At 55.5% G+C, this 19087-nt stretch overlaps 1 protein-coding gene across 1 annotated transcript in view; it reads left to right on the forward strand.

The window, feature by feature from the left end:
* Positions 1-19087, forward strand: part of Lrp1 (LDL receptor related protein 1) — a 79047-nt gene that overhangs the window by 45686 nt on the left and 14274 nt on the right. Inside the window, 35 exon segments of the mRNA XM_047548687.1 lie at positions 202-446; positions 669-800; positions 1098-1325; positions 1719-1893; positions 1981-2075; positions 2277-2426; positions 2592-2732; positions 3082-3216; positions 4937-5068; positions 5327-5461; positions 5655-5784; positions 5889-6015; positions 6388-6539; positions 6625-6749; positions 7024-7401; positions 8805-8994; positions 12170-12374; positions 12712-12904; positions 13638-13696; positions 13698-13764; positions 13965-14093; positions 14322-14366; positions 14369-14440; positions 14671-14784; positions 15012-15161; positions 15238-15360; positions 15690-15806; positions 15973-16101; positions 16364-16486; positions 16586-16726; positions 16810-17000; positions 17548-17731; positions 17881-17966; positions 18161-18280; positions 18811-18998. Of these exon segments, the coding sequence (XP_047404643.1) occupies positions 202-446; positions 669-800; positions 1098-1325; positions 1719-1893; positions 1981-2075; positions 2277-2426; positions 2592-2732; positions 3082-3216; positions 4937-5068; positions 5327-5461; positions 5655-5784; positions 5889-6015; positions 6388-6539; positions 6625-6749; positions 7024-7401; positions 8805-8994; positions 12170-12374; positions 12712-12904; positions 13638-13696; positions 13698-13764; positions 13965-14093; positions 14322-14366; positions 14369-14440; positions 14671-14784; positions 15012-15161; positions 15238-15360; positions 15690-15806; positions 15973-16101; positions 16364-16486; positions 16586-16726; positions 16810-17000; positions 17548-17731; positions 17881-17966; positions 18161-18280; positions 18811-18998 (5106 nt within the window).

Consider the following 19087-nt stretch of genomic DNA (forward strand, 5'->3'; position numbering starts at 1 on the left):
TAGACCTGCCAGGTTCCCACACCATTGTCCCTCTGCCTGCCTTCCCTGGATGGTTGGCAGACCTTGGGAAGAGGGAGTGCCCCCGTGTGCTCATTTGGGAGGGCTGTGGGCCTGGCATAGGAGGGCGGGTGCTCCCGGGCAGGGTGTCCTAAAGGCTGCCATCTCAGCCAGCATCCTCACTCTGCCCGACCACACTCTCAGGTCAGATGCCATATACTCAGCCCGTTACGACGGCTCCGGTCACATGGAGGTGCTTCGGGGACACGAGTTCCTATCACACCCATTTGCAGTGACGCTGTATGGGGGGGAAGTGTACTGGACTGACTGGCGAACCAACACGCTGGCCAAGGCTAACAAGTGGACCGGCCACAATGTCACCGTGGTACAAAGGACCAACACCCAGCCCTTCGACCTGCAAGTGTATCACCCCTCCCGGCAGCCCATGGGTAAGAGGCCTGGGGCCTCTCAGGCATGAAAGAGGAGGGGCCTCCGTCAGGACAGCAGGGGTGAGCCAGTCTTTTAGCAACAGACAAAGGTCTAGCAACAGCAGATGCTGCAACAGGGAAGTGAGAGTGGGCAAGGAGGGACCAGGTCAGCTGAGAAAGGCCAGGTAGGGACCAACAAGTCACAAGATGTTTTTGCTGCTTTTCTTCCTTCCCTACCCACAGCTCCCAATCCATGTGAAGCCAATGGGGGCCGGGGCCCCTGCTCCCACCTGTGCCTCATCAACTACAACCGGACTGTCTCCTGTGCCTGTCCCCACCTCATGAAGCTCCACAAGGACAACACCACCTGCTATGGTAGGGAAGCCCCTTCCTCAGACCAGGAGTAAACTGAGGCTGAAGGGGAGGTCTAAGGCACTTGGGACCCCTGGTTTAAGTGAAGGTCGAGTCCCTGCTGAGAGGGTCTCAGAAGGAGGGGCCCAGGAGATAAGCACTGGGATAAGAAGCTATAATCCTGTCAGGAGTCTACATCTGGCAGGACTGCTTCCCCAAAGTCAAGGGCAGAGGGAACCTCAAGAGGAGCAGACCTGAATTGGGTGGATGGGAAGCCTGGAGGCAGGGGACCACCCTCAGTGACTAGCCTCACACCCACAGAATTTAAGAAGTTTCTGCTGTACGCACGTCAGATGGAAATCCGGGGTGTGGATCTGGACGCCCCCTACTACAATTACATCATCTCCTTCACGGTGCCTGACATTGACAACGTCACAGTGCTCGATTACGATGCTCGGGAGCAGCGTGTTTACTGGTCTGACGTGAGGACACAAGCCATTAAGCGGGCCTTCATCAATGGCACAGGCGTGGAGACGGTTGTTTCTGCAGGTTCTGTCCTGGCCCTGACCCCTCCACTAGTGGGTGCAGCCCCCCTAGTCCTGGCTGCTGACCCTGTTCCCCAGCCCCTGCTCCCTGGTCTTTTTTTATTTTTTTACTTTTTATTTTTTGGTTGTTGATGGACCTTTATTTTATTGATTTATTTGTATTCAGTGCTAAGGCTCAAACCCAGTGCCTTACACATGCTAGGTAAGCGCTCTAGCACTGAGCCACAACCCCAGCCCCAGGTCTTTTTAGACCTGATGTTCCTTTTTCTAATTCCATTTCCTCTCAGTGCTTCAACCTGAGATTTCCTGATTCCTGTTCTCCAGAAACCACTCTAGCTCCCCTCTTGACCTATGCCCTGCAAATACCCAACCACCAACCCTCTGCTTGTTCCCCCAGACTTGCCAAATGCCCATGGGCTGGCTGTGGACTGGGTGTCCCGGAACCTGTTCTGGACAAGCTACGATACCAACAAGAAGCAGATCAATGTGGCCCGACTGGACGGCTCCTTCAAGAATGCAGTGGTGCAGGGCCTGGAGCAGCCTCATGGCCTGGTTGTCCACCCACTGCGTGGGTCAGTCCAGGGCCCAGGGCTGGGGATGTGGGAGTGGGGACAGGAAAGAAAAGACTCTGACCCTCACCTCTCGGCACCCTTCTCCAGGAAGCTCTACTGGACTGATGGCGACAATATCAGCATGGCCAACATGGATGGCAGCAATCGCACCCTGCTCTTCAGTGGCCAGAGGGGTCCTGTGGGTACGAGCTTGCCCTCCCTGTCTCTGCAGCCCTTCCCTAATTCTTCCACTTGATGCTCAGTTGCCCCTTCCCACACCAGTCCCCTGCTTAGTGCTCGCCACCCTCCCCACCAGAACCACGTGCCCTTTCCACATGCTCCATTCCCAGCCCTGGATCTACCCTGGTGCCAGGCTCCCCGGAAGTGACACCCTCCTCTTGCAGGCCTGGCTATCGACTTCCCTGAAAGCAAGCTCTACTGGATCAGCTCGGGGAACCATACCATCAACCGCTGCAACCTGGACGGGAGTGGTTTAGAGATCATTGAGACGATGCGGAGCCAGCTGGGCAAGGCCACTGCTCTGGCCATCATGGGTGAGGGCCTGGGAGGGAGTAGGGATGAGAGCAGGGCTGGCCAGAAGCAGGGTGCTGGTCTGTGGGTCACCCTGTGATAGGCCTGATGACTCCAGGGCCTCAAGCCCTTCAGGAAAGCTAGGTGTGGTACCTCCCTAAGGATCTTGTTCCCTTCTGCCACCCCAGGGGACAAGCTGTGGTGGGCAGATCAGGTGTCGGAGAAAATGGGCACGTGCAACAAGGCTGACGGCTCGGGGTCCGTGGTCTTGCGGAACAGCACCACGCTGGTGATGCACATGAAGGTCTATGATGAGAGCATCCAGCTGGGTGAGCACTGGGGACAAGAGCCCCAGAGTCCAGGGCTTCACAGGCAAGGGAGTCGGGGGCCAGAGAGAAGCTTCGGAGCTGCCACCAGGAGCAGCCTGCCAGAACAGTGGGACAAAAGAATGAATGGGGATGAAAGTGGGTTAAGCTCCACTCACCACCCACGGGGCTTTCTTTTCCTCATTCTCACAAAGGTTTATATTAGCACCTGGTCACAAGGTCCAGGCCTGGGAGGTCAGAAGACCTGAGAGTTGGGTCCAGGTGAAGGTGGTGACCATCCCTGATCAGCCTGAGCCTGATTCTGAGAGGGCCATCTAACCCTATTTCTCTTCCTCCTGCCTGCTTCCCCCAGACCATGAGGGCAGCAACCCCTGCAGTGTCAACAATGGTGACTGCTCCCAGCTCTGCCTGCCCACATCAGAGACAACCCGCTCCTGCATGTGCACAGCTGGCTACAGCCTCCGAAGTGGCCAGCAGGCTTGCGAGGGTCAGTGCTTAGCCTCTCTTCCCTGCCTGGGCCCAGGTCCCCAGCCCTGACTCTTCCTATCCTACAGTGGTTACAGCTTCCTCTTCTTACCTTGGTGTCAAGACTATATTCATTATGTATTATCAAGGGCCTTCTGGGCTAGATGCTTAGTTTAAACCCCATTGTGGTGGGTGCTGTGGGGGAATCTCAGGGACAGAAGTTCCTATACCTGTGCTTTGTAGCCTGAGCCAGAAGATGAGGCCAACATGTCAGGGAAGCTGGACCATAAAATGGCTATGACTGTCCAGTGCCTGCAGTAGGTTTTGGAGAAGTAGATGCCAGCTGGCAGAGGTAGGCCAGCTTGGTGGAAGAGGTGTGCTCTGAGCTAGCTTTATAAGACAGGTAGGATTGGGATGTGGCTCAAAGGAGGGGATGTAGCTCAGTGGTAAATCATGTGTCTAGCATTGCACAAGGCCTTGGGTTCAATCCCCCCCCCACACACACACACAGAAAAAAGAAAAGTAGATAGGACTATGCACAAAGCAAGGGGTATAGCTAAAGCCAAGTAACCAAAGTTCAGGAGGAATAAGTGGGTGTGTGCAGGGGCCCTGAGCTGAGTGGCGGGTAGGGTGTGGGAAATCCTGGTGATAAGGCTGTGAGGGAGGGTGGGTCTCCTATGTGTTCTCTGCCAGTAATGCCTGGAAAGTGATGTTTGGGAAAGATTAACCGGATGGCGGAGAGCCCACAGGATGGGGGAGGGAGAAACCGAGGCAGTTAGACCAGTTAGTAGGCTGTTAGGAGTAATCCCCATGTGGAGATGGGGCCTGGTCTGGGCTGAGCCGCTGGGTTGAAGGGAAGGGGTGAGACTCAGAGACATTTCACAAGAACCTGCTAACTGATTTACAAGCTTGCCCCAGGACAGCGTTTCCCAAAGTGCGCTCCCAGGAACCTCCCTCTTTGATGTGGTGAGATGTTACAGAAACAAATGCTGAATCGAACAAAGTTGGACAGTATATTTTTACTGCACAACTTTCAGGGCCTTGAATATGCTTGTGTACTGAGATCTTTTCAGGAAAGAACTCCAGTATCTGGGGTTTTCTAAACTCAGTTGACCAACCATTCATCCTTTTTTATTTGTGGAGCTTTAGCAACCAAGGCCCACTTAGGGATTCTTTTGGGACCACACTCTGTCAACAGGATAAAGGCAAAGGCTGATTCTGGGATGCCTGGATAGTGGTGCCTCCTAAGACGTGGGCAAAAGGGAATAAAACTAACTCAGGAGACTAGCCAGCTGCTAGGAAGGTTTGAGTTTCAGGTATTGGGAAAAGATGTGGCATACAGCAGAGTCAGGACGAAGAGGAAACTAAGATCAGCAGAGCACTAAACTGGAAATCTAGATTTTGAAGTGCTGGTTCTGTTCCCATCTTCCCAGACTCTCCCTAAGGGCCTTTGAGGAGTGGTGGAGGGCAGAGCACATGGAGAGAAGGCTGGGTCTCTGCTGCCCTCTAGTGGTGGCTAGAGGTCTGGCAGAGCCCTGTTTTCCAGCCTTACTGGCCAGGTTGCTGTCCTTCCCACCGAGCTCCAGGCTCCTGGCCTCAGGCCAGTGTGTGTGTATATTGTGGGTGAGGGAGATGGCTTGGGGAATATATCATAAGGTATGCATATAACATGTTGAGAGTGACAGGAGCCAAGCTTCAAGGATGTCAGCAAGGCCCATGCCTGAAGTGTCCTTCTTTTTCAGGTGTGGGCTCCTTTCTCCTGTATTCTGTGCATGAGGGAATCCGGGGAATACCCCTGGATCCTAATGACAAGTCAGATGCTCTGGTCCCAGTGTCGGGGACCTCACTGGCTGTTGGCATCGACTTCCATGCTGGTGAGCCATTTGGTAGTGAGGGAATGGGACATGGCCCAGGAGCTTTGTGGGTGGTGCATTCTGAGACCCAGTGACAGGCTGCCTGCACTGGCTTGAAGAGAAGAACTACTTGAGCTGCCCCACTGCCCACTGTCTTGCCTTCCAAACACCAAATGCCTCCAGCAATTCTGCACCTCTGCCCTGACCTCCTATGTGATTTTGACCCCCTTCTTTGTCCCTATCTTATTGAGCATCCCCTGTTGGCTCCTCTGCCTCCAGAAAATGACACCATTTACTGGGTGGACATGGGCCTGAGCACCATCAGTCGGGCCAAGCGGGACCAGACATGGCGTGAGGATGTGGTAACCAATGGCATTGGACGTGTGGAGGGTATTGCAGTGGACTGGATGGCAGGTAAGCACTGGGAGAGACCAGGGTCTCAAGGTGGGACAGAGGACTGGGTGGTGGGGGGACATGGGAGCCTCAAAAGAAGAGGAAAAGGAGTAGGCAGGGACCAATGGGGAACTACAAGGAGATCTAAGGGTAGAGGGGTACCAGGTAATATGTCCCCACTGACCTCCCTGAGCCCCATAAACTTCCTCCTCAGGCAACATCTACTGGACAGACCAGGGCTTTGATGTCATCGAGGTCGCCCGACTCAATGGCTCTTTCCGCTACGTAGTCATCTCCCAGGGTCTAGACAAGCCCCGGGCCATCACTGTCCACCCGGAAAAGGGGTGAGGAGCTAGAAAGGCTGGTGTGGGTCTGGCACTGTCACTGATGAGGTTCCTCTCCTGCATGGACTGGGGTCTGACCCTCCACTTCCACCTCCATCCTGCAGATACTTGTTCTGGACTGAGTGGGGTCAGTACCCCCGTATCGAGCGGTCTCGCCTAGATGGCACAGAGCGAGTGGTACTGGTCAATGTCAGCATCAGCTGGCCCAATGGCATCTCAGTGGACTATCAGGTTTGGACCCAGACTCAGCCCTGCAGCTAATGGGAGATCCCCTGGCTCTGCTCTACCACTCTGAATTTCCTTGTGATGAGCCCCATTCAGGGGGGAAGACATGGACCAGGCAGAGTTATGGAGTCTTCTAGCCGAGCCCTGACCCAGAATAGGTCTCCTCTGCCCTAAGATGATGGGAGGATCACTCAGAAGTGGGGAGTAGAGGAACACCTAGAGGGTGGCATCTTGGGCAGGTCAGAGGGCAGGAGGACATGGAGGAAGTGGGGGAAAGCTAAACTAAGGGTCCCATGCAGGCCACACACTCTGCTGCCTGGGATATGGGAGTTGGTGGGGAGTGAGGTTCTGAGGTAAGGTGGGACCTCTGGCCTGCAGGATGGGAAGCTATACTGGTGTGATGCTCGGATGGACAAAATTGAGCGCATCGACCTGGAGACAGGTGAGAACCGTGAGGTGGTCCTGTCCAGCAACAACATGGACATGTTTTCAGTGTCTGTATTTGAGGATTTCATCTACTGGAGTGACAGGTGAGGGCTCTGTCCTGCCTTCTCTCATCTGTTCCCTCCCTCCTGGTTTCATCAACACCCTGCTCATACCCTTCCCTTCCCCCAGGACTCATGCCAATGGCTCCATCAAGCGAGGGAGCAAAGACAATGCCACAGACTCTGTGCCCCTGCGAACTGGCATTGGGGTGCAGCTTAAAGACATCAAGGTCTTCAACAGGGATCGGCAGAAAGGTGAGGCAAGATGCTGGGCTAGGAGGAGAGGCCAGCAGAGGTTTGAGAGGGCCTAGGAGAGAGGTTTGAACCACAGGGCACTTACTTGGGGGCTCCCAGGACCCCAGGATGTGAAAGAAAGGTTTAAGCTCCAGAACAGATCTGGATGTTGGACTCTGGGTCCCGGAGGGTTGTCTGAGCTGGGGAGGAGCAGGATGGAATTTCCACTGGACTTAGCTGACAGAGGCCTTTCCCAAAGGTGGGCCCTGCCTTCTGTAACTTCCTCTCCCCGCAGGCACCAATGTGTGTGCGGTGGCCAATGGCGGGTGCCAGCAGTTGTGTCTGTACCGGGGTGGTGGACAGCGGGCCTGTGCCTGTGCCCATGGAATGCTGGCAGAAGATGGGGCGTCCTGTCGTGAGTACGCTGGCTACCTGCTCTACTCAGAGCGCACCATCCTCAAGAGCATCCACCTGTCAGATGAGCGCAACCTCAATGCACCTGTGCAGCCCTTTGAGGACCCTGAGCACATGAAGAATGTTATTGCCCTGGCCTTTGACTACCGAGCAGGGACCTCCCCAGGAACCCCTAATCGCATCTTCTTCAGTGACATTCACTTTGGGAACATCCAGCAGATCAACGATGATGGCTCCGGGAGGACCACCATTGTGGAGAGTGAGCCAGACCCCAAGTCTTCCCAGGCAGTGGGGGTGAGGTGGTCAGCATAGACTCACAGTTATCAGCCAGCCCACTCTACCCTGGTTCTAAATCCCACCTGCTGCAGGTCCCTAGCTAAGGGCCAGCTGGATCACTGTTATTACAGTTACTTCAAAGTTTCTCTGTACCTGGAGTCAGAGGTGGTCCCCTTGGGGCCTGGTTCTGCCCATAGGCTGCCCACAACAACCAGAGTTCTCCCTGGCAGAGTCCAGTGTGCAGAGCATAGGCTGCAGACTCGGGCCAAGGTGCAACTCCAGTCCCTTAGCATTTCAGTACCTTGGGTGAGCTTCCCACTCATGCCAAGCCCTAACTTTCTCACCTGTCAGGAGACAAGATCCCAGAGATGTTGCATGTGAAGGCTTAGCTGGGCACAGGGGATTGGTATGTGCCCAAGCATGGTCACAGTCAGTCATAGGACTGTCCTATAATGACAGCCTTTTAGCTCTTCAAAAACTGCTGTTTTGTCCCCCTACATCTTCTCTATTGCAGGCTGGCTAGCCTAGTCCTTTGATTCATTTATTCATTCCTTCAGTCATTTGTTCCATAAATACCTGCCAGGAGCTGAATGAGTTGCACACGCAGCAGAGAAAACTTGTTCTCTCAGGGACATTATCTGTTCTAAGTTCTGTCCACATGTCTGTTTTTAAACAGGTGTAACTGGTGTGTAGCTCAGTGGTAGAGTGTGTGCTAAGCAAGCACAAGACCCCGGTGCTATCCCCAGCACCAGAAAAAACAAAAAGTGTCTAAAGCTAAACTCAACACTCTGTGACTGTGGCTTGATCACAGAGACTGGCAGGACCGCCCTCCCTTCAGGCTGTTGGAACTACAGTGCAGCACAGCCTTTCGGCAGCCGCTCTGTCGTACAGCTGGAAGCCACTGACCTGAGTCTTCCTCCGGCACCACTGTTCAGCTCTGTCTCTCGTAGTGCATCATGGTTTTAGATGTCTCCTTTACCACACAATTCAGTCCAGATCTTTTGAAGTAGAAAGCTTTCCACTCCTGCTCAAGCAGAAGTCAAGTTTTTGAAGCCCACATTGCACCCCAGTGGTTAGAATCAGTAGCTCCTGAAAAGTGTGACCGCACAAAAGCCAAGTCGCCCAAGAGTGGAGTGACAGGGAGAAGGGTTAGGCAGTGGACTGTGGATCACTTGGATAGGTGATGGTAAGCTGGTCAAGGAGGAGTCAAGGTACTAAAGGACCTTGGGGACCCGAGTCCTTTGTGCTGCACCCCATACCCCACATTCCCCCTTCCAGTCAGGGGAGCCAGTACCTCAGGCCATTGGCCTTAGCTCCTGCCCAGGCTCCCCTCTGACTGTGCTCTTTGGTCCGCTCCCAACCATGGCTGCTTCTGTCTCTTTACAGACGTGGGCTCTGTGGAAGGCCTAGCCTATCACCGTGGCTGGGACACTCTCTACTGGACAAGCTACACAACATCCACCATCACCCGCCACACAGTGGACCAGACGCGCCCAGGGGCTTTTGAGCGAGAGACAGTCATCACAATGTCTGGAGATGACCACCCACGGGCCTTCGTGCTGGATGAATGCCAGAAGTGAGCTGCCAGGCCTGGGGATCGGGAGAGGTGGGCTGAGAGGGCAGCAGAAACTGTCTCAGGTAGCCCCAGGTTGGGGATGCAGGAGTTGGAGAGGTGGGTTGCAACCCAGGTTCCGCCCTTCTATGCTGTGTGACTTCAGGCAAGCTGCAAAACCTCACTGAGCTTGTTTCATCATCTGTGATATGGTAAAGAATAATATTTCAGGTGCTGGAACCAAAGGGGAGGTCAGGGACTGTGAAGGCCACTTTGGCTTTTGTGATTCATTCATTGGTCTGCCAAGTTCAAGGCACAGAGTATGTCCTCTGGTGCTCTAGGACTCAAAATTTCAGGTAAAGAGTGTTCACTGAGCCAGGCTCGATGGTGCATGCCTGGAATCACAGCAACTTGGGAGGCTGAGGCAGGAGGATTACAAGTTCAAAGCCATCCTCAAGCAAATTAGTGAGGCCCTAAGCAACTTAACAAGACCTGTCTCTAAATAAAATATTAAAAAGGGCTGGGTATGTGGCTCAGTGGTTATGTGCCCCTGGGTTCAATCCCCAGTACAAAAAAAAAGAATGTTCATTGCTCCCCAGGAATGTGAAATCCACAGGCTGAGCCTGCTCAAGCCCCCAAGCTGGGCAGAGCAGTCATATTCATGGGCAATGGCACGAGCTGTGACAGGGACTGAGAGGCATCATGGAGGCTGTGCTTGGCATAGAACCTGGAAATGGGAAAGTCAAGGGAAGGCTGCCTGCATAGGAAAAGACCTTTTGAACCAAAGCCTGGGGGAGGGAAAACTGAAGGTGGGGAAGGACAACAAGGGGACTGTCCCAATTCTGCAGGGTATAGGCAGGCCAGGAAGCTGGGGTCAGGTTGCAAAGAAGGCAAGGGGGTAAGCCAGGAACTTGAAGAAAATCCCCTATGGGTGGGTGCTCCCCAGTCCCCCAGGGTCTACCTGGGGTCCTCACTTCTTCTGTGCTCCTGTGGGGACAGGCCTTACCCCGCTGTGTGGGTCTCTCACGAGCTACCCCACACCATGACAATCCTGGCCCACATGTGAACACTTTTTCCCCTGATTCAGAAGCATTTGGAATGTTTTCAAAAAGCTTTACTAGGAAACTAAGGGACAAACAAAACCCAAAAGCAACTACATAGAAACGGTGAGTGTACTGAACCGAGATTCCTCACCCTGATGTAATTCTAGTCCAGCCCCAGCCCAGCCTGCCTGGCACAGCTGACCCAGCACAAGGGCCCTCTGTTCCCTCCTGCCTCAGCCTGTCTGGCTTGTAGGGACATGACTGATGACGAAGATCCAGGCTTCCCTGCCATGACCCTTGGTGACCTCACCTGTCTGGGCTGGCTGCAAGGCCTATCCCTCATGGGCCTGGAGCCTCCATGGAGAGACCATCATTCTGGGCTCCCCTGCCTGCCTCCCCCCATCCCAGGGGAAAGTACCTCTTGGTTACCCACCAAGTTCCTTTCCCCTCAGTCAGTCAGTTCTGTTGTTCACTGAGTAAGTGGCTTCAGAGAATTAGGGATGTGCTGAGGACTCAGTAGGGAACAAGGGATGGGGCCTCTGGTGTTCTACTCAAGGTGAGGCAGCAGGGAGTTTAGTGACTGTGTTGCCCAGAGTCTGCCCTGGCTGGATGTCAGGGAGGATGTCACCACAGAGGCCGTGCTGAGCCCTAGTCTGAGTGCACTGAAGCTGGGAAAGGGTACAGGGTACCCAAAGAGAAAGAGCAGGCCAGGGTCAGGGGGCTAGAAGGAGCAGACACTTTGGGGGAGTTGGAAGGAGCCAGTGTGGGCCAGATCGAGGGGCAGAGGTAAGCAGAGGCTCTGATGACCCCACCTCCTCACCAAGTCTGCCCAGAAGTTGGCACTGGGGCACTGGAGGGCCCAGAAAACTCAGTCAGATAGATAGAAAGTCTGCCGTGTTCCTGGCTGCTGACTGCTTGTCCCAGGAAAGCCTTCCTCAGCTTTCCACCCCACTTTCACACGGAGCAGCTTCACCAAACTTAGAAGCCATGGTGGTGTCACATGTAATCCCTACACATGTAAGTTTGTTGATCACAGGTGACTTTCCTCCTGTGAGTGTGACCTTTCCACACAGTGAGTGTGATCTGGGCTGGATCTGAAAGTCCCTGGTGGGGACTGACAAGTCAAGTCCAGTTCTCACAAGTCAAGGGCAGGACTGTAACTGCTGTCCCAGGACAACCATTTTCTCTTGACAAGCTGGAGGGAGATGTCACCTCCCTCCAAACTCCCACCCTGATTCCGTGGTCATCAAGAACTCCTGGCCCTTCTCCAGGATGAGGCCTTTACAATTACAGCCTTGTCCTCATGAGCCCACAGAGGCTCAGGAGCAGCCAGTATCTCCCTAAGAGACAAGAAGCATCATTTCCCTCCATGGCCTAGCAGAGGAGACAGTAGTTCAGCTGTGGTGGGGGACTTGGTCCAGGGGAGTAAACAGTGAGACCTGGAGAGATTTGAAGAGACAAGTTCACCAGCTATGTGATAAGAGCAGCAGCCAGGTCAAAGAGGGAGGAGGCAAGGACAGGTCCTGTTGGAAAATTAAATGACAGAACTGGCTCTTGTGTCCTTTGGTGGTTCTCAGAGTCCAGTGTTGCATAAGGGTTGTCTGTGAAGCACTGGAAATTCTGGTTCCCCTGCCCAGCCCAGGCCCAAGTGAGTGTGTATCTAGAGGAACAAAAATCCAGGACTTACCACCTAATACGGATGGACTACACTGTCACATTGTGTTATACTAAATGGCCCCTGAGGCCTCAGGAAACTGAGGCTCATGGTGGTGAAGTAAGTTGCCTAAGGGCACCCACCTGGTTTAAGTGGTGGAACCAGCTTTGGAACCCGAGTTCCTGACTCACTTGGCTACATGATCTCTCATCTCAGCGAATTAGACAGTTAAGTCACAGACACTATAGTGTGCCTGTGCGCACGCGCGCGCGCACACATACACACAGAGTAAATCAGATCTGACCATATAGTGGATGAATTGTATGTGCAGTAGCCATCCCTTTCCAGACATCAGTGTTATGTTGGCTTCTGTGGCTCTGAGGTTCTCATGCACTGCGGTCTGGTGCACTCCCTGGCCAGCCCCTGGGTTCTAGTTGTCTTCACAGCTGGCCTGTGTTCTCCAAGGCAGACTCTTTGAGCCCTGTGCTCCTCTTCCCCCCAGTCTGATGTTCTGGACCAACTGGAATGAGCAGCACCCAAGCATCATGCGGGCAGCCCTGTCTGGAGCCAACGTCTTGACTCTCATTGAGAAAGACATCCGCACACCAAATGGCCTGGCCATTGACCACCGTGCAGAGAAGCTCTATTTCTCCGATGCTACCCTGGACAAGATTGAGCGGTGCGAGTATGACGGCTCCCACCGCTATGTGAGTCTATGGGGCAGGCAGGCGGGTAAAACGGGGAGGCCAGGGTCAGGGGGCAGCCAGTCTGCCCAGTCACAGGCACCAGAAAAGTAGCTGTGCATCGCAGTGGGAAGAGCAGAAAGAGATGAGTCCCACGGGGTCCTGGCACTGGGCAACTCTCTTGAGCCCTATCAGAGCCTGGTTTCCTTATCAGTTAGACATAGGAAATGGCAAGATGCCTCCACGGGTCCTTCCCATTCTGTGGCTTCCCAGGCCCTCCTAGTCCCTGCCGCCAACCCAGAGGCGGAGTCGGATGAGAGGCCTGAGCCACACCGTGACAGTGAAGCTGCGGTCTCCATAGGTGATCCTGAAGTCAGAGCCAGTTCACCCCTTCGGGTTGGCCGTGTACGGGGAGCACATCTTCTGGACTGACTGGGTGCGGCGGGCAGTGCAGCGGGCCAACAAGTATGTAGGCAGTGACATGAAGCTGCTGCGTGTGGACATCCCCCAGCAGCCAATGGGCATCATCGCTGTGGCCAACGACACCAACAGCTGTGAGTGGGGCCACCGTCACCAGCCTTACTTTCCTGCTCACTGTGCCTACACATACTCACATACACACACACACCAAACAACCTGGTCTTGCTCCTGCAGGGTCTCCATTGTCCAAACACACACCTATATATACCTTTGCCCCCAAGAAATTCTAAAACGATTGCCACTCCTCTGTTCCGGACCCCTCAAGACATCTGTGCACACACACATATCACCCACGCCTCCCCCAGTTCTCATCCTTGGACACCTTAGCACATGCCCTGGTCATTGCCCCATACAGAGCCACCATAACACTACAGTACCTGATTGCACATAGGCATGCCCGGCACTGCCCATGCCCACCCTCAGCCTGTACATGCACTTGCATATGCCATGCCCATGCCCATGCTGGGCCTAGCTGACCAGGTGACCCACACCCAGATTCACTACTTTCCCAGGCCCCTCACCTGCTCCTCACACACGCTCTGGGGCCACTACTGTGATCTCAAGGCTCCTTGGACTAGAATCACCCTGAGATGCACCTCAAAGCCCAGAGTGCCCCATGTAGGAGCACACACATCTGCAACCTCACCACCCCAACATCCCCTCCTGGCCTCTCAAGGCACCTGCCCCTTCTGCTGTGAACTGCTGTGCCTGCAGTGGCCATCCAGAGACTCAGGGGCTAGGTGGGGCACCTTGGGTGTGTGCACAGCAGAGCACACTCTGCAGCTTGTGTTCACCATCCCTGTTCAGGTGAACTCTCCCCTTGCCGCATCAACAATGGGGGCTGCCAGGACCTGTGCCTGCTCACCCCACCAAGGCCATGTCAACTGCTCCTGCCGAGGAGGCCGAATCCTCCAGGAGGACCTCACCTGCCGAGGTGAGGGAGTGAAGAGGGGCTGAGGAAGGAGCTGCTGGGAACACTAGCCCACAAGGGATCATCTCCCAGACTCTCCAACCCAGGCCCTGAAACTTTTTGCCAAGAAGGCGCTGAGAGTGACCCCAGTCCACAGGGGAGAGGGATATGGGCATTCAGGCAGGGACCCTGACTTATGAAGCTCCTCCCATCTTCCCCCCAAGCGGTGAATTCCTCTTGCCGAGCCCAAGATGAGTTTGAGTGTGCCAACGGTGAGTGCATCAACTTCGGCCTCACGTGTGACGGTGTCTCCCATTGCAAGGACAAGTCTGACGAGAAGCCATCCTACTGCAGTAAGGATCCCACACCAGCCCCTCCACTTCCAGGCCCACGGCCCTGGTCCTCCCCCAGGCCCCTGGTCAGTGTTGTGACCCAACTCCGTGGTCTGAGAAGGAGGTCCGGGGAGCTCGGTGAAGGGCAGAAGCACCATTGGCCTGGACCAGGCCTATGGCTGGCAGTGAGCTTGTGCTCACAGTTGTAGAGGCCCCTCCCGGCCTATTCTGACACTCCCCCTTCTGCAGACTCCCGCCGCTGCAAGAAGACATTCCGTCAATGCAACAATGGCCGCTGGTGTCCAACATGCTGTGGTGCAATGGGGCAGACGACTGCGGGGATGGCTCTGATGAGATTCCCTGCAATAGTAAGTGGGACACTCCCACACCCCAGGCCCAGACCTCACTCCCTTGGAACCTGAGCCTCCGCCTGGCCCTTGCCCTGGCTGAGCTTTTGTCCCAGGCCACTGGGCATCTAGTTCATGCACTCTGAAGACAGTCCTAGTAGGTGCTTTGGGCCAGGAGCTCTTTGGGCCAGGTCCTCCTGGCCCCCATTGAAGGAACTCTGACCTGACAGTACTGGGTGGCGCTGTTCTAGAGACTGCCTGTGGTGTGGGTGAATTCCGCTGCCGGGATGGGACCTGTATTGGGAACTCCAGCCGCTGCAACCAGTTCGTGGACTGTGAAGACGCCTCAGATGAGATGAACTGCAGTAAGTAATGCCCCACCAGTGCCTCCTTGAACCTCAGCCTGTTGCTCTCCCCTGCCCTGTGTCCTCATAACATTCCTCTGCCCCTTCCTGCTCCTGGATTCCCTGGGCTTCAGGGAGCAAGGCAGTGAGTTGTCAGCGTGGACAGTGTTTCAGCTCTCTGAAATACATGAAGGCACTGGGGGCCGGCAGCTGGGAACCAGGTGTCACCCTTCATCACCCCCCACCAGGTGCCACTGACTGCAGCAGCTACTTCCGCCTGGGTGTGAAGGGTGTACTCTTCCAACCCTGCGAGCGGACCTCCCTGTGTTATGCGCCCAGCTGGGTATGCGATGGTGCCAATGACTGCGGGGACTACAGCGATGAGCGTGACTGCCCAGGTCAGCCAGTGGCAGCTGGGTGGTAGGCAGCAGCCCCTGAGGCTAGCAGTGGCTTCACACCTCCCTTGCCCTCCAGGTGTGAAGCGCCCCAGATGCCCCCTCAATTATTTTGCCTGCCCCAGTGGACGTTGCATCCCTATGAGCTGGACATGTGACAAGGAAGACGACTGTGAACATGGCGAGGACGAGACCCACTGCAGTAAGTGACAGCAATACCCTGCTCACCAAGTGGGAGCCAGAGCACCTGTGGGCTAGAGTTTCAACCTAGCACCAAGGCTGTGCCCAGGCCCTGCCTCTTAGTCCTCCCAGGAAGTACCATCCTTGGAGAAGGGTACCCAGTGCCTTCTGCCATGCACCTCACCACCTGACCCTCAGGCTCAGAAATGGACCATTTCTCCATTCCTGTTGAGCCCCCGACAGGGCTGCTGTGGGCACCTCTCCCGTCCTTCCCATGGCGTCTGCCTCCCCAGCTGAGCACCATCCTCCTCTCCCCTCCCACCATCTAATTACATCCTCTGACTGTCCCAGACAAGTTCTGCTCAGAGGCCCAGTTTGAGTGCCAGAACCATCGCTGCATCTCCAAACAGTGGCTGTGTGATGGCAGTGATGACTGTGGGGACGGCTCAGATGAGGCAGCTCACTGTGGTGAGCAGTGGCTGGGATCAGGCTGGGGGAGGTGTCAAGGGAGGGATGTGCCCCACCACACACACACCCCTGCAGAGGGGCCCCCACAGCCATGGGGCATGTCCCCACAGCTGCCCGTTCCACTCTGCCTGACCCTGAGTCCCTCGGTGGCTCCCTGCCCCAACAGAAGGCAAGACATGCGGACCCTCCTCTTTCTCCTGCCCTGGCACCCATGTGTGCGTCCCTGAGCGCTGGCTCTGTGACGGTGACAAGGACTGTGCTGATGGTGCGGACGAGAGCATTGCAGCTGGCTGCTGTGAGTGGCAGGGGTCATGAGGTGTGGGTGGGCAGCAAATGACCATGGTCTCACTTTTCAAATGGGGGAAACTGAGGTAGAGGAGAGAAAGTGCTTGAGCAGGGGTCCCATAGCCGGTCAGTGGGACCCCCTAAGCTCAGAGGTCCAGACTCCCCATGCAGTACTCTGTCCATTCTACCACTCGAGTCACAGGAGAGTCAGGGGTGGCGGACAGCCAGCAGCTGTTGGGCAGAGCTGAGGGGCCTTCTGCCTCTGTCTGCAGTGTACAACAGCACCTGCGATGACCGTGAGTTCATGTGTCAGAACCGCCAGTGCATCCCCAAGCACTTCGTGTGTGACCACGACCGTGACTGTGCAGATGGCTCCGACGAGTCCCCTGAGTGTGGTAAGCCCTAGGGCTGAGATGAGAGGCTGGGCCCTGCTCTGGGCTGTGCTTGAGCTATGCCCAGGACACCAACCTCACTGTCCCCTCTCTCCTTCCCAGAATACCCAACCTGTGGCCCCAATGAGTTCCGCTGCGCCAATGGTCGCTGTCTGAGCTCCCGCCAGTGGGAGTGTGATGGCGAGAATGACTGCCATGACCAGAGTGATGAGGCCCCCAAGAATCCACACTGCACCAGCCCAGGTGGGCCCAGTGTGGGGCTCCCCTCTCTCCCGCTTTCCCCAGAAGCCTGTGACTCACTGACCTGCCACCTCCGCCCTCCACAGAGCACAAGTGCAATGCTTCATCACAGTTCCTGTGCAGCAGTGGGCGCTGCGTGGCCGAATCACTGCTCTGCAATGGCCAGGACGACTGTGGTGATGGCTCAGACGAACGTGGTTGCCACGTCAATGAATGTCTCAGCCACAAGCTCAGTGGCTGCAGCCAGGACTGTGAGGACCTCAAGATTGGCTTCAAGGTATGCCCAGCCCCCAGGTGGGGCTTCCTAGACCTGACCAAAGCTGCTTGCTCCACCTCCTAATTTATTCATTCATCCACCCATTGAGTGTTCATTGAGTGCCCACTCTGCCAGCCAGTGTCCCAGGCTCTGGGGGTGCAGCAGTGAACGCAGAAGCCTTTGCTTGGTTGGTTCTGTGTCTACCTGGAAGGTGCAGTGAGCAGGATTTGCTGACAGATAAGATAAGAGCTGTGAGAGAAGAGAGAGGATTTCGAGTAGGCAACAGATAACAGTTTGGGAGTTCAAGGGAGAGGCCAGCCTGAAGGGAGAGTTGACACACTATAGATGCTGTCCAATGCTGCTCACCAGACACCCCTGGGGAGGCCCAGGCATCAGTCTTGATAGAGAAACATCCAGGACAGGACCTCTAGCAGGGCGGGTCAGTACCTGCGTGCTACCTGCCTCCCTGTGGCAAGGCCAGGTCAAGAGGACCTCTGACTCTGGGTCTCCTGAGTGGGAGGCCCAGACCCCTGCCACATCCCAAGCCCAAGTCTCCCTGTGTCCACAGTGCCGCTGTCGCCCTGGCTTCCGGCTGAAGGATGACGGCCGGACATGTGCTGATGTGGATGAGTGCAGCACCACCTTCCCCTGCAGCCAGCGCTGCATCAACACCCATGGCAGCTACAAGTGTCTGTGTGTGGAGGGCTATGCCCCGCGTGGCGGTGACCCCCATAGCTGCAAAGCTGTGACTGGTGAGATGGGCACTTGGAGGACATGAGGTGACCCAGGCAGCTGGGCTGTGGAGGGAGGGCTGGGACAGCAGAGCTTGAGGCTGGCTGGGGGACCAGGGCTGCTAGAACATGCCCAAGCTGGGAACTGAGCCAAGATCTTCTGCCTCCAGAAGAGGAGCCATTTCTCATCTTCGCCAACCGGTACTACCTGCGCAAGCTCAACCTGGATGGCTCCAACTACACACTGCTTAAGCAGGTACCCAAACCCAGGCCCTCCTCACCCTGCCCAGCATGGCCTCCCCACCACTTCCCACTTGGTCATATGATCATCACCACTACTGCCTCTCCAGCTAGACATCTCCTGACTGCACGTCTCCCCTCCCCCCAATGCAAAACCTGACCCTGCTGCCATAACTGACTTCTTCCACTCTCCCCACTCTCCAAATCCAGGGTCTGAACAATGCTGTTGCCTTGGACTTTGACTACCGAGAGCAGATGATTTATTGGACAGATGTAACAACCCAGGGCAGTATGATCCGAAGGATGCACCTTAATGGAAGCAATGTGCAGGTGGGACCAAGGGGCAGTCTTCCTTCAGCTGACATGCTGGGCCCCCACAGATGTGACCTCAGTCCTACTCCCCAGATGACTCTGTTTTAAAATCATCTCCTCTTTTCCCCTCCTACCTACCAGAATTATTTCCCTCTCCCTCTTGCACTGAGAGATTGCATGATTCTGTTATCCTAACTTCTCCCTCCCCCAAGGCCAGAGCGTGAGGGCTCAAGGATTCCTCTTGCCCTTCTCCTCACTGCCCTCCCCAGGTTTCCCTAGTTATTAGAAAGTCCCCCTATGCCTGACCTCCCTTACACCTATACTCCAGGCACTGTGGGCCTTGGGTGTGGTCTTGGTCATCCAGACACTTTGCTGGAGCTCTTGCTGACACCCACTTAGTGTCAGGCCCAGGAACGAGCATTTTACATCCATGATCCTCCCAACAAGGCCAGGAGAGGGAGCCCTACCCCATTTTATAGGAATGGGAAGCTGAGGGTCCTACCCAGGTCACCCAGGGCTCCTCCTACCCTGTCCCTCCCTGCCTGCAGGTGCTGCACAGGACAGGTCTCAGCAACCCAGATGGGCTGGCTGTGGACTGGGTCGGGGGCAACCTGTACTGGTGTGACAAAGGCCGGGACACCATCGAAGTATCCAAGCTCAATGGAGCCTATCGGACAGTGCTGGTCAGCTCAGGTCTCCGTGAGCCCAGGGCTCTGGTGGTGGACGTGCAGAATGGGTATGTGAGCAAGGAGGGTGGGGGAAGCCCCTGAAAAGTGATACCCTCAGGTGTCCAGGCCCAGGCTCCCTGCAGGCTCCCAGTAGGAC

This window comes from Sciurus carolinensis, chromosome 4, assembly GCF_902686445.1.
Source record: "Sciurus carolinensis chromosome 4, mSciCar1.2, whole genome shotgun sequence".
Taxonomy (NCBI): Eukaryota; Metazoa; Chordata; class Mammalia; order Rodentia; family Sciuridae; genus Sciurus; species Sciurus carolinensis.